Genomic DNA, 15,102 nt, shown 5'->3' with positions numbered 1-15,102 from the left:
GATTTGATATGATAAATTATTATATTATATGACTTGATTTGATTCATCCCGATTTTTGAGTTATGTAAGGATTTTGAATATATCGTGATTTGATTGGCATATGTGTAGGATACGGCCGTATACCGATTATAAGACTATCTAATTTTGGGTCCTATCATTTGCTATCATTGAGAATAGAGTGATCGATCTGTAACGATGACGGGCCACGGTGAGGCTAATGGTTACGCACCTAAGCCAAAAGACGTAGTGACGTGTCGTTACTCGTACCTAGACATGTTCTAGGGAGCACGTGCCATAAGAATCATGCCATGATAAGCAATTATGATTTTATTGAGATTTGAAATCAGATTTATATTGTGATTTACTTGGCTTATCATGAGATCGTAACAAAATAACTTTTTGAAATTGATAATTTGAGAACATTAAATATTCTTTCGATTATTTGATAAAACTATTTATGACATTTCAATTAAGATTTTATAAGTGTTTTGGAGATAATCTTTGGGACATAATTTATTAGACTATTGTTATATTGCATTGTATATTATGTTCGGTACTTACTGACTGGCCTCACTCATCCAAAAATATATAATTTTTTTTCAAATTTTGTAGGACTAGGATCAATACTCTAGCCTCGTCTATTTGAGGACTTGTTCCGAAAGCTTGCGATCTTCCTTTTTGGTATATCTCCCATGTACATCAGCCGTTTTGAGTTTGTAAACTATCAATGTAAATTCTAATCTAGTTAAACTCCGTGTTGATAGAATTTGGTCGTATGATTTATGATTTCTGGCTTTTGAGTTTGTTATGGGCGTAGATATTATAATGCCGATTTTTGTTTTAAATCGAAAATCGTTATATAAATATTTAATGAAACCATGATATTAATTATATTTGGATTTAACTTAATATATTAAAATTTGTCGTGATCTCGAGATCGAATGGATTACGATATCGGTCATGACATGAGATTTTGGACCGTGACACAACTGACGTGATATTACCCAAACTACTATTAATAATAATTTCCTCTTGAAAGAAAACATTATTTTTTCTTGTAGTTGAGGAACAAAAACAGCTTTTCGATGGCGGATGTATATGGGCGTCCTCCAGTCCTTCCAAGTTCGCGTTCAGCGTTTTCAATTACATTTCAGTAAATGACGGAAAAGCCCTCAAACTTTTACAATATTTGCCATTTGAAATTTCCATGCAAACTTACACGTAGCTCGGTCATAAGGCGGCATCTGTTCCGTTCAAAGAGCTCCCTCTCCATCTATGGCTACCGCTAAATTTTCCTATCTCTTTATTTATTTATTTATATTATTATTTAGAAAAAATAAAATGTATTTTTCTTCTTATCATTTAACTATATAAAGACAATAATAATATCATGCCCTAACTGCCTTTCTACCACTAAATTTGACTTTACATATTTTAAAAGTGAATAAAGAAATTAACCGATAAGTACCATTTAATAGTCTGATTGGCCGTTACAATTCGAGACATAAAGAAAAATAAAGTACTTATTCTCAATCCCGATATCATATTGAAACTCGTGAGTTTACTATTTATATCTTAGAAATAATTCGTCTCAACCAACTATATTCGGATCTATAATACGAGTAGTATGGTCTCCTTTTAAAATTCAAAGAGTATATATATTAATATGGTATATTTTCAGCCATTCTAATTTTATTTTAAAGATAGTATTTATTTATTGGAAAATGATAGAATAGTCAAAGGAATTTTCATTTCTTTAAAAAAATAAAATAAAAGGAGTATATATATAGAGTAGCAGGAGGCAGCTGTCAAGCAGGGGATGAAGGTAGGACAGTTGACCAGGAGACACGTGTCATGTTCGCTTTACCGTTCGATTGTGATGTTGGAGGCGTTAGGAAGAGGCGGGACCCACATGATCAGGTGAAAGAAAAGAAAAAAAAGAAATTGCGGTCGGATCGGACGGCTGTAAGTAAACTTTGATGGGACCCCCTCGAAGTGGGACCCGGCCGCCCACTTTTCCTGCGATATTTTAAGCTTGCGATTGTTAACCACTCTGAAAATGAGGACTTGTCTTGTGTTTGTATTGTTTATTGTTTACTTATAATTTAAACTTAAAATAACACATAAATAATTAATTGAAGAGAATAAATCTTTATTTATTTAACCAACTTGTGAATAAAAATATTCTGTTATATGCCTAGTCAAGAGTTTTTAACATATGGAGTACATGTTAGTATTCATTATTTAAGCAAATAAGCTTATTATTAATTATCGCTCTTTTTTATTGAGGATAACTAAACTATCATTAGAACACAAAATTCGCTTTAAAGAGGAGAGAAATATTTGGCCGGTACACTTTAGACATTTCGTTTTAGATTTGCGAACGGATCGATGGTCGATGATAGTACCATCATTCTTAATTTGTATGAGTGAAAATATAATCATCGAATAGAGAAATATAATTAGATATTAGCTTATTTTTCCTGCCATTTCAAAGGTAAAATCTAATTATATAATCATAGATTAGCGTCTGTGAACTACTTTCTTCTCAAAATATTTTCACGCAAGGTATCGATCATTACCCAAATTATGAAAATAATGACAATTAGTATTTGAGTAAATAATAATTAAATTTTACATAGTGAAGGAAGAAGGAAAGGAGGAAGGGAAAAAAAGAGCATATATTACATTAAGACTCTTTTTCATGACTAAATTGAAATGATATAATATATTTTTTGAACTCATAAAATGTCATCTATCTTGAAATAGAAAATAAATTTCAAACATAAAAATTAAATAATATATTTTTAAAAATTTTTGGTTCAAAATTCATTGTTGTGCTTGAGATAAAATATGCACGAGTAGAAAAAATTATTCGCAAGGTTTAATTACCTAGAAAAAGAGTCTTTCTAATACATGAGTCACTAGGGAACTTATTATATATCGAAGTTAAAAAAAAAAAAAAAAAAAAAAAATTAATAATAATATGCCTCTATCCACATTTTCACTAGGATAGATTTTGCTATTGCTAAGGGAGTGGGCGCCCAGATAGTATCCCGGTTGCCCACTAACTTCTTGTAATTATTCTTGTAATTATTGTTAATAATAATAATAAAAAAATAATAATAATAATAATAATAATAATAATCGAATGAATTGATACTACAGTATTTGCATGATCATTTTTGTCTAAGACTATATTTTTAGGGGGTCTACTTACGACAAATAATAATTAATAATAATAATAATAATTTCATTAATACATATATACTTTACGTACTAGGTGATGAAGTTGATTACTTTTTTAGTCCAACCAATGAAATGTAGGTCACATCGAGGATTTGTCACAAGGTAAAGATAAGCAAGTCAAAAACATGAAAATAATGATCATGTATAGTCTATTCCAGTCTTTTGATATATAGATGAGATCATAGTCTAAACATTATTGATTCACATTTTGCAACAAATCATATACTATATGATCACCTCATGACCTAGCTAGCTACGTAAACGCATTTGCTCATTTTGGCTACCTATATATATACGATATTCATGCAATAAGCACACGTATATGCAATTCTAATCATGTCATCAGTACGGCCTATACAGGTATATATTATTTGTGTCCCGATCATGAATATACTGTATATACATAGATAAGTTTGAAAATAAGTCGGAAATAATATATTCCAAAATCAATTCGATTGTTCAATCGATCTCTGCTCCTTCAATTTATTTTGGGGAGTCCTCCTCTGGAAGATCAGGAAGGCCGAGGAAGAACTCATAGCCAGTGGTATATATATGTGGTTTAGGACTTATAATGATATCACTTTAAATGTCAGGGTTTAGAAATTACCTAGCTTGAACTGCTGGACTCATCTTGTAGCAATTCTTTAGATTGTCCGTCTAGGCGGGATGGACCGCCAACTTGTTAAATTTCGGGTGCCACATGTCAACTTGTCATTGGTCGAACTTTTTTTTTATACACGGGACAAACTGAAACACAAAGGAATACATGACTTTAAAGAGAAAAGAACCCGCAAAAATACAAGAGGAAAAAAATAAACAAATTCAAACAATCTTCAAGGAAATTTTTTGTTTTGTCAATTACTTCCAAATAAGTAACGTCCTGCCAGAATTAAATCATTCTTGAGATCCAAATCAATTATAATTTTTGCTTATTCTTCAATACTTGAAGTCGGAGGACGAAGGATAATACAACATTAACTGTTTATTACGTCTCTTCAAATCTGAATCCGAATTCACAGGAGACAAATTCGAATCACCTCCATTTAAAAATCAAAGAAATGAGACCCATTTCAGGAATAGTATGTTGCAAGATTTAACGGGGAAGAGGTATAAAGATATACCATGACATTCATAACATTAAGATTTAAAAATCGGTTCAGCAACAAGAGAGATAATAATCTCGTGAGCATCATCTAACATTGACAAAAAGTACCTATACCATATTTCATCGGATACTCATGTTGATTCAAGGTTCAAAGCTTAGTACGCCACTACTACTTCCGTAAAAAAGAAAAAGAGTACAAAAAAAAATCTATTTGAAAAAATATTATTTAGTTTCATGAAAGTTTATTGACTTTAAAATTTTCTTTATTATTATAATTATTGTTTTGTGGGTGTGCTAAACTTTTGAAGGACATATTTTGACATGATACGTATGTCATGACTCTCAACTTTGTCAATTTTATTATTTAAAATACTCACTAAAAATCCTTGATAAGATCCCTCGAACCTAATTAATGATAGGACTCGATCAAAAAAAAAAAACATAATGTATATGTTTATAATTCAGAACGATGTTAATATATGTATCTGATGATACATCAATCAAATAATACATTGGTATATTCACAACCCCTGTTAATTTTTCTATGTTGTACAGATATTTATAGAAACATTCATCCAAACAAAGTTTGGATTTTCTCATAATCAATATGAGTATATGACTTTAAGGTTAATTTATTTTAACAAAGTTTTTTTCTAGCAATTTAAACAAATTATTTGATCTGAATTTTACAATTCTAATTATGAAAATAAAATGAGGAGAGAGCAAACTTAAATCATATGACAGAAGCAACAATCAATGAATAAATAATACACGCCTCTAGATCTCTTCACATTTTTAACATTCTAGCTTGAGTTGTCCGAAAAAATTCTAACAATTGTTTTGTTACTTCCGTTTTGTTTTCGCTCCATCTATTTTCCTATATTTCAAATACAACATAAACCAATAAATATAATTAACCTTTGCAAATCAAACAAATCCTCAAATACTCGAGCATCTGTTGATCAAGGACGAAGCTATTTTAGCTATTTTGTAATTTGGTAGGACTATGCCTCATCAAAAATTTTTAAAAGAATTTAACTACTCCACAAGTATATATACAATACTTTTAAGCCTGACACATAACACGAGCAAGTGGCGGGGTGGTCGAATGATATGCTTCTCTCCTTTTTCTTTTCTAAATTTTAATCTCTTATAGTTAATTACTTCTTTTTATTATTATTTACAATGAATTAACATCAATATATTGTATAAATTTTTATTATAAAACCTTAAAGTTTTATCATTTATTAATTATTGTATACTCGATTTTCTTTTAAAAAATGATAAATTTTAGAAATAATTGTCGGTCCTGCACACTTTTTAATTTTAGCTTCGTCCATGTCGATTAAATTAAATGCATGCTTATTTTTTGACGTTCACGAATGCTGATAAGTTCATATATATTTTTTTTTTCACAATACATATTTCTTTATACTTTTTATTTTGTTTTAAAATAAATGATTTTATGTTTAATTTAAATTAAAATATATTAAATTTTTTTTTTCATTTTCTTTTATGCCATTAGCTTAAAAACCACATATCGGAGAGGGAGGGAGGGAATAATAAATTTAGCACCTTTATTATATAGACTATGTTACATGTGCGATATGTAAAATAGGAGTCGTATAAATATTTTCATCTACACTTCTCGAAGTTGAGGATTCTTGGATTTAGTTCTAACTATTCAAGACCAATAATGTAATATTCTCGAGAAGTTTGATCAACTTTCAAGTTCTTATTTCTCCATATCTTGCAAAAATTACATATTCGCCAGTTGGAAGGCCAAATATCATATATATATACACTACTTGAGTTCTAATTTCAAGACCAATATATAGTAAAGAGGAGGGAAATGGATGAAGAAGAGATGTTCTTGATCATAATCATCTGATGAAAATCTATAATTTTTTTAATGGTATTTAGTAAAAGTTAAATTAAGTCAAAAAGAACAGTTCAATATTTAAACCTATCACAACAAATCAGAAGATAGATGTGACGATCTCTTGTATATAGAAATTTAGTAAATATGTAAATAAATTATAAGATGAGTTTGTATATATATAGGTAGCTTGGTTTTTGAGATTTGCAGGGAAATGTGTGTACATTCTTTTACAGTTTAAAGATATATATACATATATATTATAATATTGAGAGGTATTATAATATATATAGATAGGTAGTATTATATTAATTGTTTTTAAAATTATTTATTTTAGATGTTTTTTATTATAAACTAATTGATTGAGATAGTGATTGAACACTACTGATCATCACATTCAGTGTACACCTAACTTTTTTAGATTAAAATGTTCTATATACAAATTAAAAATTCAATTCTATTGATGGATGCAACCCCATTTCAATTATTCCTTTGGTTTTAAACTTGGTTGACTTCTTATTTATATGATATTAACTAAGTTTGTTTTGGTCAACTAGATAGTGTATGTATATTTAACATCATTAATTAATTATGTGATATAGTACTGATACAATGATAAAAAATAAAGTACGCGGGTCATTTATATATTTTAATTTTCAAACGAGTTTACTGCAAAATTATTTCAATTTTAGATTTGATCAAGAGGATGATTGTGTATGAAGTCAAAGTATGACTTATATCTGGGATCAATACACTTTTGAAGTTGTCAATCTCAATTCTAGAAATTCAAAAACGTCGTAATTCCTGTGTTATCATGGAAACTTTGACGATTAACAAGAAGATTTTACTTGTTTAAACATTGAAAAATTATGGTTCATTTATGATTAAACAATAAATCAACCCAGAAGAAATGAGTGATATGCAAAGAAAAATACATGTATATACTATAATTGATTACTAGTGTAAGGCGTGCCACAAGTCGCATGCTCGTGCTTGATAATAAGACATTTATAGTATCATTTTAAGATTGAAATAGGAAACTCGTCCTCAAATATATACATGCTTACAAATTATGTGCCAAACAATTTATGTTCTATAGTGGCAAATTTTGAAACTCGGCATTAACTTGAGTTTAAAGAAACCTACATAGAACTTAGTTATGTTAACTAAGCAATGAGCATGAATTATTTGAAGATGCAAACAGAAATATGAATGCCCCGTCCATTGCGTCTGCTTGTAGGCTTAGTATTAGTCTCCACTTCTTTCCATTTGAACTCCGTGCTTGACAACCTTGAGTACAATAACGCAAGAAACTAATCAAATTTATCGCAACCAAAGTGCACTTACCGTTGGAAAAGAATTAACTTAACCAACATATTTTATGAATAAAGAGCAATGGCATATATATGAACCATCCCAACTACTCACTTTAAGCTCTACAAACGTGATAGTGGAGTGTAGAGAAATATTCGATGTAGATCCCGCTAAGATGCATGAAGCTAATTATCTATGGGAGACAATTTGTAATACCTAGTGAAGGCATTGCCTCTAAGATGCATGAAGGCATCTGAGCCAATAGTTCCACCTACACAGGGACTTGGGTCCTTATAGATATTGAATCAGCAGCTAGGTTGCATGTTTCAAGACTGAAAATAAACTACAAAATAAAGTGAAATAAAAGAAGAAAATAGAATGCGAGACTAATTAAGAACAAGCTTTTTGTCCAAACACTATATATAGGTTGTTTGGGTCATAATTACTAATTATTTAACAAAGTGATGATATTCCAAAGATACATATAAAAAAAAATTAAAACTAAGGTAAAAACTAATTGTAACAAATTAAACTTGATTTAAAATGTCTCTTAAAAGTTGAGAGTGAGAAAATATTGTTTCTGTCTATTTTTATTTGACACATTTTAGGATTTTGTCTGGATTACAAAAAAAAAAATAATGATTATGATCAATGTGAAAGACTATCCTTCCACTAAACCATTTTAAATTTTACAATAATAAATTTTGATTTTTTTTTTGAAAACATAATTGAAAAAAAAATTGTGAAAAATAATAGAATAATATTTAATTGTGGACAGGTCCTAAAAAGTGAAGGAAAAATAATTAGTTGCTCTCACACGAATATCATTTTTTTCTTCTCCTACCGATTAAGAGTTGCCACATAAAAATAAGAAAAATTTATAATATTTTGAGTTAAGGGTTTATTGGTTTGTTTGATCTTTATTTCAAGATCCGTATTAAAATTTGAGATATACGTATAATTTTAGTACTTTTCTCTCGGAGTTCACCATCCTATTATAAGATATAGTGATGTGTCTTATTTTTATGAATCCCGAAAATCGAAGAGTAAAAAATATGTACAAACAAATATGATAATATAATAATATTTTATATTTTTTATATGTCTATATCCTATTGGTGGATACATTTTTATTGGTGGTAAGGAAGCATCGATTAAAGTATCTTTCAAAAATAATTTTTGTCAATGATCCATAGACAGAGTGGTTTGTAGAAGCTTACTATGTATAGTATAGATGGTTTCGATATATGGCTTTTTTTTTTACAATCTTTTCGATATATGGCTCAATATAAGCTATGAGTGCCTTAATTCTAGGGGAGGGCCAATATGTATGGGCCTTAATTTAGTTCTACATTTTCGAGAAAAAAAAGTACTTCAATCATGAACTACCCCCTCTTTTCATTTATTTATTTTCATTTTCAAGTTTCTATTGTATAGTAAATATTGATCCAAGAAAAAGAGAGAGAGATAGATCCCTCATTCGGGGTTTTAATTATCTGTGAAAGTTTTCACATGCTCTATTTCAAGTATACAGTATATGCGACTTTTTGTTGCAGATTGAGCTCCTAATTTACTATGGCTTCAATGTCAACTGATTTTTGAACAAAGATTTTGAACAAAGTTGTGGACAAAAGAAATAGAAATAGCGTACAAAAGCAGTTCATGAAATCCTGCCTCGATATCAAACGAGATCAATTTGGATTATTCATGTATATCTTATTACTGACCAAATCAATTAATTTAGACCAAAACCAATTAAATATTCTCACCGTCCCAAAATAGATGTAAATTTTCAATACAAATTATATGTAAAAATTTACATCTATTTTAGGACGGAGGTAGTATATATGACCCATAATGCACACCCCTATTTACAGTTTACAACTCTTGAAATTTTATTTGCTGTTGCAATAGAAAAATCACAAATTTCTTTCCCCTAAAAGGTGATATGAAAAATATTTAAGGAGTACTCATGATATGAAAGGGAAAAAAAAACAAAGGTAGTTTTCTAGGCAAGTTAATTCAAACAGGTTGACGTAGTTTGAATAAATTGATTGATTTTCATCTGAAAATTCCAGACTGGTAATTAATTTCTACCCGTCAACCCAAAAGAAAGAAAGAACATATATAGTAGTAGTAGTAGTATATTACAAGGAAGGTGCCCTAAATTTTGAAGTTGTCTAATTATGATTTCTTTGTTTTAGGATGTCTTGGGACTATATTAAACCAATGATTGAAAACAATTACGGAGTATTAGATTTCTGTGTTTCAGGAAAGGAAAAAAAAAAAAAGACTCGCCCAATTCTAATTCAAAGGAAAACAATTGAACACTTTCAATTATTGATAATTTAAATATTACTCCTATATTAGATTTAGAGCTTCAGCGTATATATAGCTTTCCAATTCTTATTGCGACTGATTTATTTAATTTTGTTTCCAGTATAATATAGTATTTGAAAGATATGGAATAGTACTAAATCACTCAGGTTCAATTCTAACACGCAAGGAACCTAATTTTCTATATATGAAAATTAAATTTGACTTTATTTGGTTTGTTTTATTTCAGGGAGAAACAACTTCATATATATATTTGTTTGAAGAAATTAAAAAAAGAAAATTAGCTAACATGAGATCTTTTAAATGTTTACAATTGTTAAGTGACTATCTACGAGATTTGATCGTTGATAAACAAAATTCATATGTAAAAGAAGAGTTAACTTGTATATATATATTTATGTATTAATAAAAAGAGACTGAATTATTATTGATTGAAGAATTAAAAATGTTTAAGCTAATTATTTAATTATTATGGACTTAATTTTATTTCTCGGGATGGTTAGTTGCAACTAATCTAATAACAAGAAAGTTTTTGTTGTCAGTTTTTGCAGTTAGCTTGCTAGTATTTTCTTTTATATAAAGAAAGAATTACTATTGATAATTAAATTTAGTGGTCGAGTTTGTCCGCGTCCATTGATCAATAGCTCTCGGATGAAAGACGTATCCTTCAAATTAGATAAAAATCGTTGGTATTATTGATTGACATCATCCACGAACAAATTTTCGAGACGAATTTTTCGAGACGAATTATAGAAAATAAGAAAGTTTGACAGCCAATAAAAATACAAACCATTTACTATTGATGCATAAAGTCAGGTGCAAGCAATACCAAATAAAATAAATTAAACATTTAAACTAAAGTTAGCTTGCTAGTATATTGTAACACAACCAAAATTAAACATTTAAACTAAAGTTAGCTTGCTAGTATATTGTAACACAACTTTTTTTTTAAGTAAATATTGCAACACAACTTGCTTTTAGCTATCAAATAGTAAGATAATAAAACATTAAAAAAGAAAATGTAAGATAATTACTTTTTAACTATAGTCTTATATAGCATGCCTAAGTTTGAACGAGACTTTCACTTATATACTGCAAATTTGAAACTTTGAAAATTCATTTTATGTAATTATGTTGACCATTTTTTTACCCACTTCCGAAACGCATTGATCGCAAACAAGTTTTCTAGATAACCTAGGCCCAATAAAGGCCTAAATATTCTTAGCCCAAACTCATTGAAGATAGGCCCAATATCTGACCCACTGTGAAAACGACTTGTGCACGTTTTTTCTCGACAATTCTTCAACTAAAGAGAAGTCATCATCATGGCTCATTATTCAAAAAGTAGTAAAAATATACTGTATATTCCGGTGAAGAGGCTCATTAAATAACGAATCATGTTCTTCTAATCATCATATAATCTAAATGGAGTCTTTTTCCCGCTCTAATCCCCATTTAACCCTAACCCAAATGATCGGTAAATGATTGAAATGTTATGAGTCGTCTCAAATGGGATACAAGTAAATCACAATTTGTTACATTAATCTATGTTATCTTGTAATTTAGATTTTGCGAAATTCTTCATGCCGACATGTAAATTGTGCGATTGATCGGCCATTTCAATACCTCATTCGAGAATCTCGAACATGTGGAGAGAAGACTGATTAGCATTTGCTAGAAGAAGGCAATGGACACCTATGTTTTTAACGTAAAGCTGTAAAAAGGGCTTTATTCTGTCATTCTTGATTGCCAAGTACACTACACACTGATTGTAACCATTGACCCTAAAACTCCTATTTCCTAACGAGAGAGAAGAACTAGGAATTAGGAAAACAACAAAAGAAAGAAAAGAGTTGTGGAATCCAGACTGTAAAGTAGTAGGAAAGTAAAACTAAATAAAGAAGATAAGGTATACACTCCAGACAGACCTAGGAAAAATACAACAATATTGTAGGATTCCTAGAATCTCTCTCTCTCTCTAGGACTTTGTTGCAGTGCAGAGACAAGGCAATGGCATGGAATGTGTACATATATATAAGCGTGCCATTGCCATTGCCATTGCATTTGTTCAGTCAAATAGTTTGCTCATTCAAAACCACACAGACATTCTTCCATCTTACCAGCCTTTCATTTTGTCCATTTCCATGCAACAGAAACAAAACAATACACACACAATGTAACACTAGTTTTGGATTATAAACTTAGATAAAATTAATTCTCAGATTTTCGATAATTTTTTCCCTAATGGTTATAATTTTGAGTTAGAGTCGGGCTATCTTCACAAGCTGAAGAATTCACTTTCTGCAAAAGTTACTGCCAACAGCATTCAATAAACTAAATAACATTCTATCAAGCATTTAATGTCCATCGTTTTGACTTCAACATGGCTCAAAGAGAGTGTATTAATGGATCACATAGTTGATAATGATAGAAACTATAAGATTCAGACAGGAAAACACATGTTCGTCTCTGCCAGGTTCATAAATACTGTATCAAAAAAGGTCCAGAGGATCTATATTCTACATAAAATAAAGATAACAATCAATGTAACAGAATCTTACAAGCAAGAACATCAGACTAATTTTGCTCCGAGGCCAGGAATAGGCAGCATAATAATAAGATTACTAAATGTTAAAAAGTGTTTCAATCACCATCTTACACAAAATTACAAAACATGGATTGATCACCGACATTAAACTTGATTCCACAACATAAATAAATTATCCTATGAACGACAAGAGAGAGAGAACATATAATCCCACATGATAATAATACAATAATGCCACAAGCCCCATCCATCAGTTCCTACTTCTACTAACTTAAACATGACCGGGAAAAGAAAAAAAGGGGAAAATCCGCTGCCTTACCGCAATATCGAGGCCTTCTCATCATAGCATGCAATCAGTCCTAGCTGGCAATCTCCTGAAGAAGTTAAGGGGAACAGAAGGAAGCTTGTGACGGAACCTCGGGTGTCGTAAAACGTAAAATCCAGTGAGAAGTGCCACGACCTGGAAAGGGGTAACGTAGAGGACAATGGCAGCTATCAAACAGAATATGACAAAAAGAGCAGTGGCTCTCGGGTCACGCCAGCTCAGCAACGACTGAAACCTCTCTCCCTGTGTAGCTAAATCTCCGACCACCGTCTGAATTCTCCCAGCAATACTCCTCAGCCGGTCGTACCTCATTCTAACGATATCCGAGGGTCGGGATGTCGGGAAAGTGTCAAACTCCTCGTCGAGCTCGTCGGGATGCGCGGAATCAGCATAGGAAAGACGAGTGTCCATGTGGGGAGGATGGCGTGGCCTCCACCGGTAGTACCACACTCCGATCAAGAAAAGGTACAGGAAGATCGTCGGTAAGATCAGTTCCGGATACAGAACCAGGATGACGAACAGAATGTGGATCAGCACGGTGGTGATCGGATTTTTCCAGTTGCAGATTTGATCAAACCATTTACCGACAGCAATTAAGCCACCCAAAACCCCCATGATCCTGAAAAAGTTAGCTTTGCTTCTCCTCATACTCCACATGTGAGAACCAACATCCAGCATATACTCTACTACCTCCTTCCTCAGTGGCGGCTCGGCTCGGCTGAGCCGCATCGACACAATCTGAGTCGCTTGATGCCTCAAGCTATCGAGCTGGCTAACAGTCAATGGATGGAGATAATGCATTTTCGGTAACAGAGGATGTGAGTACATGTGCATCATATTCAGCAACGACGAGCAAGTGAATCTCACAGCCAGATGAATCTCACCCATTTTCTTAACACCATTTGTATGTAAAACCAGAAGAGGATACGAATGTGTGTAGACACGATCTGTTTCGAGTGTGGAAAGACGAATCCTTACTTTTCCGATTCTCGTATCCTTTGCTCCTCCAGCTTTATCTCCTCCTCCATGCAAATGACAGTTATCGAATACGCCAACAGTAATAACCGTGCAAGGATCGAAAACCTCCCATGTGTATTGCTCATTCCACTTAGGCATGAAACTATCGATAATAGTCCTCGTACGGACCCATTTCTGGCCATACTTGGCTACACAGTAAGCATCAGTAGTCCCTCTACCATCTTTTGTCTTCATTGGCATAAGACCTTGAGCGCTCAGAATACCGACTTCCAAAACACCAATGCTGGGTTTCCACAATTGCTTGGCTGTTGGCCTGAGATCACTACTGTAATGTGTGGATTCGTCGAGAACGTGATAACCACCTTCTAAGCAGATTCTCAGATGGATTCTGCTAGCAAACTTGATTTCCTTCTTTTTCTCTCCTTCCATTATAGCGTGCTTCTCAAGATTATGCCATTTTGTATTGACTGCTTGTGGTCCAATCTCCGGTCAACATACTGTAACGGAATTGCACACCTACCGAGAATTTCATCCTTGTTAGGTGCTACTCTATCTTCCACACTCAGAATCAAAGGCTCCTCAAATGGTTCCGCTGCAACAAACATCAAATCTTCGTTCCACATGGGATTAATGTTCCTAGCCGGGGAAATTCTAGTTCTCAAAGCCTGATTTCCAAGGATGGCCTTAACGTAGACTTCAGGATATCTACCTTTATCAGTTGGTTGCAAGTCCTGAGCTTCAATAACGTTAAGCCTTAAATACCAGAGCTTGGGAGAGAGATATACCTTTGACCGGATATTGGCAAGGCCATCGGTTCCACTAACTGTGGCTGCATCGGAATGCCACGCTTCTGGAAACGCCTCGTCGGCCTGCGTACCCCACCAAACAGCTAACATCAACTCTCCTTTAGCTTTATCCCCTTTGCGATCCTCCAATCTATACCACTGTGGTGCAAGAGGACTATCCGGCGGGACCCTTTTCGGAATCTCATTCAAATCGAACAAAACCCGACCGATGAAATCATCCTTCACTAAATCTTTATCTTTCACTGTAACCTCAAGCACCGAAGCCTGAATCCTTTCCTTTGAGAAAGCAAATACCTGACTCCACTCAGGATTCGACTTCTTCTCGAAATGCCGGGTGGTACCTTTATAGTTACCGAGTTTAACTTCGGTGTAAGGATCACAACTTCCTGTAACATCTTTTCCAGGTAAATCCTTGGCTTTGACGACACGAACATAGAGATACTGCATTTGCTCGACGAGATCATAAGTGCTCGTGAGTCTGTCTCCGGTGACCTTCATTCCCCCGAGATGGGGCTTGGTCTCTTTAAGAGCAAAATCTTCCGGTGGTGGCCTCTGCATCTT

The 15,102-nt window shown here is 32.4% G+C and overlaps 1 protein-coding gene across 1 annotated transcript; it reads right to left on the bottom strand.

The window, feature by feature from the left end:
• Nucleotides 1–12,772: 12,772 nt before the first annotated feature.
• LOC139881062 (FT-interacting protein 3-like) lies at nucleotides 12,773–15,102 on the bottom strand. Its single transcript, XM_071865600.1, is given in 2 exon segments — nucleotides 12,773–14,205; nucleotides 14,208–15,102. Coding segments are annotated over 2 exon segments (2,325 nt in total). The 5' UTR covers nucleotides 15,100–15,102.

Source organism: Rutidosis leptorrhynchoides, unplaced genomic scaffold (assembly GCF_046630445.1).
Source record: "Rutidosis leptorrhynchoides isolate AG116_Rl617_1_P2 unplaced genomic scaffold, CSIRO_AGI_Rlap_v1 contig109, whole genome shotgun sequence".
Taxonomy (NCBI): Eukaryota; Viridiplantae; Streptophyta; class Magnoliopsida; order Asterales; family Asteraceae; genus Rutidosis; species Rutidosis leptorrhynchoides.
This window is presented reverse-complemented; position numbering and strand designations above follow the sequence as displayed.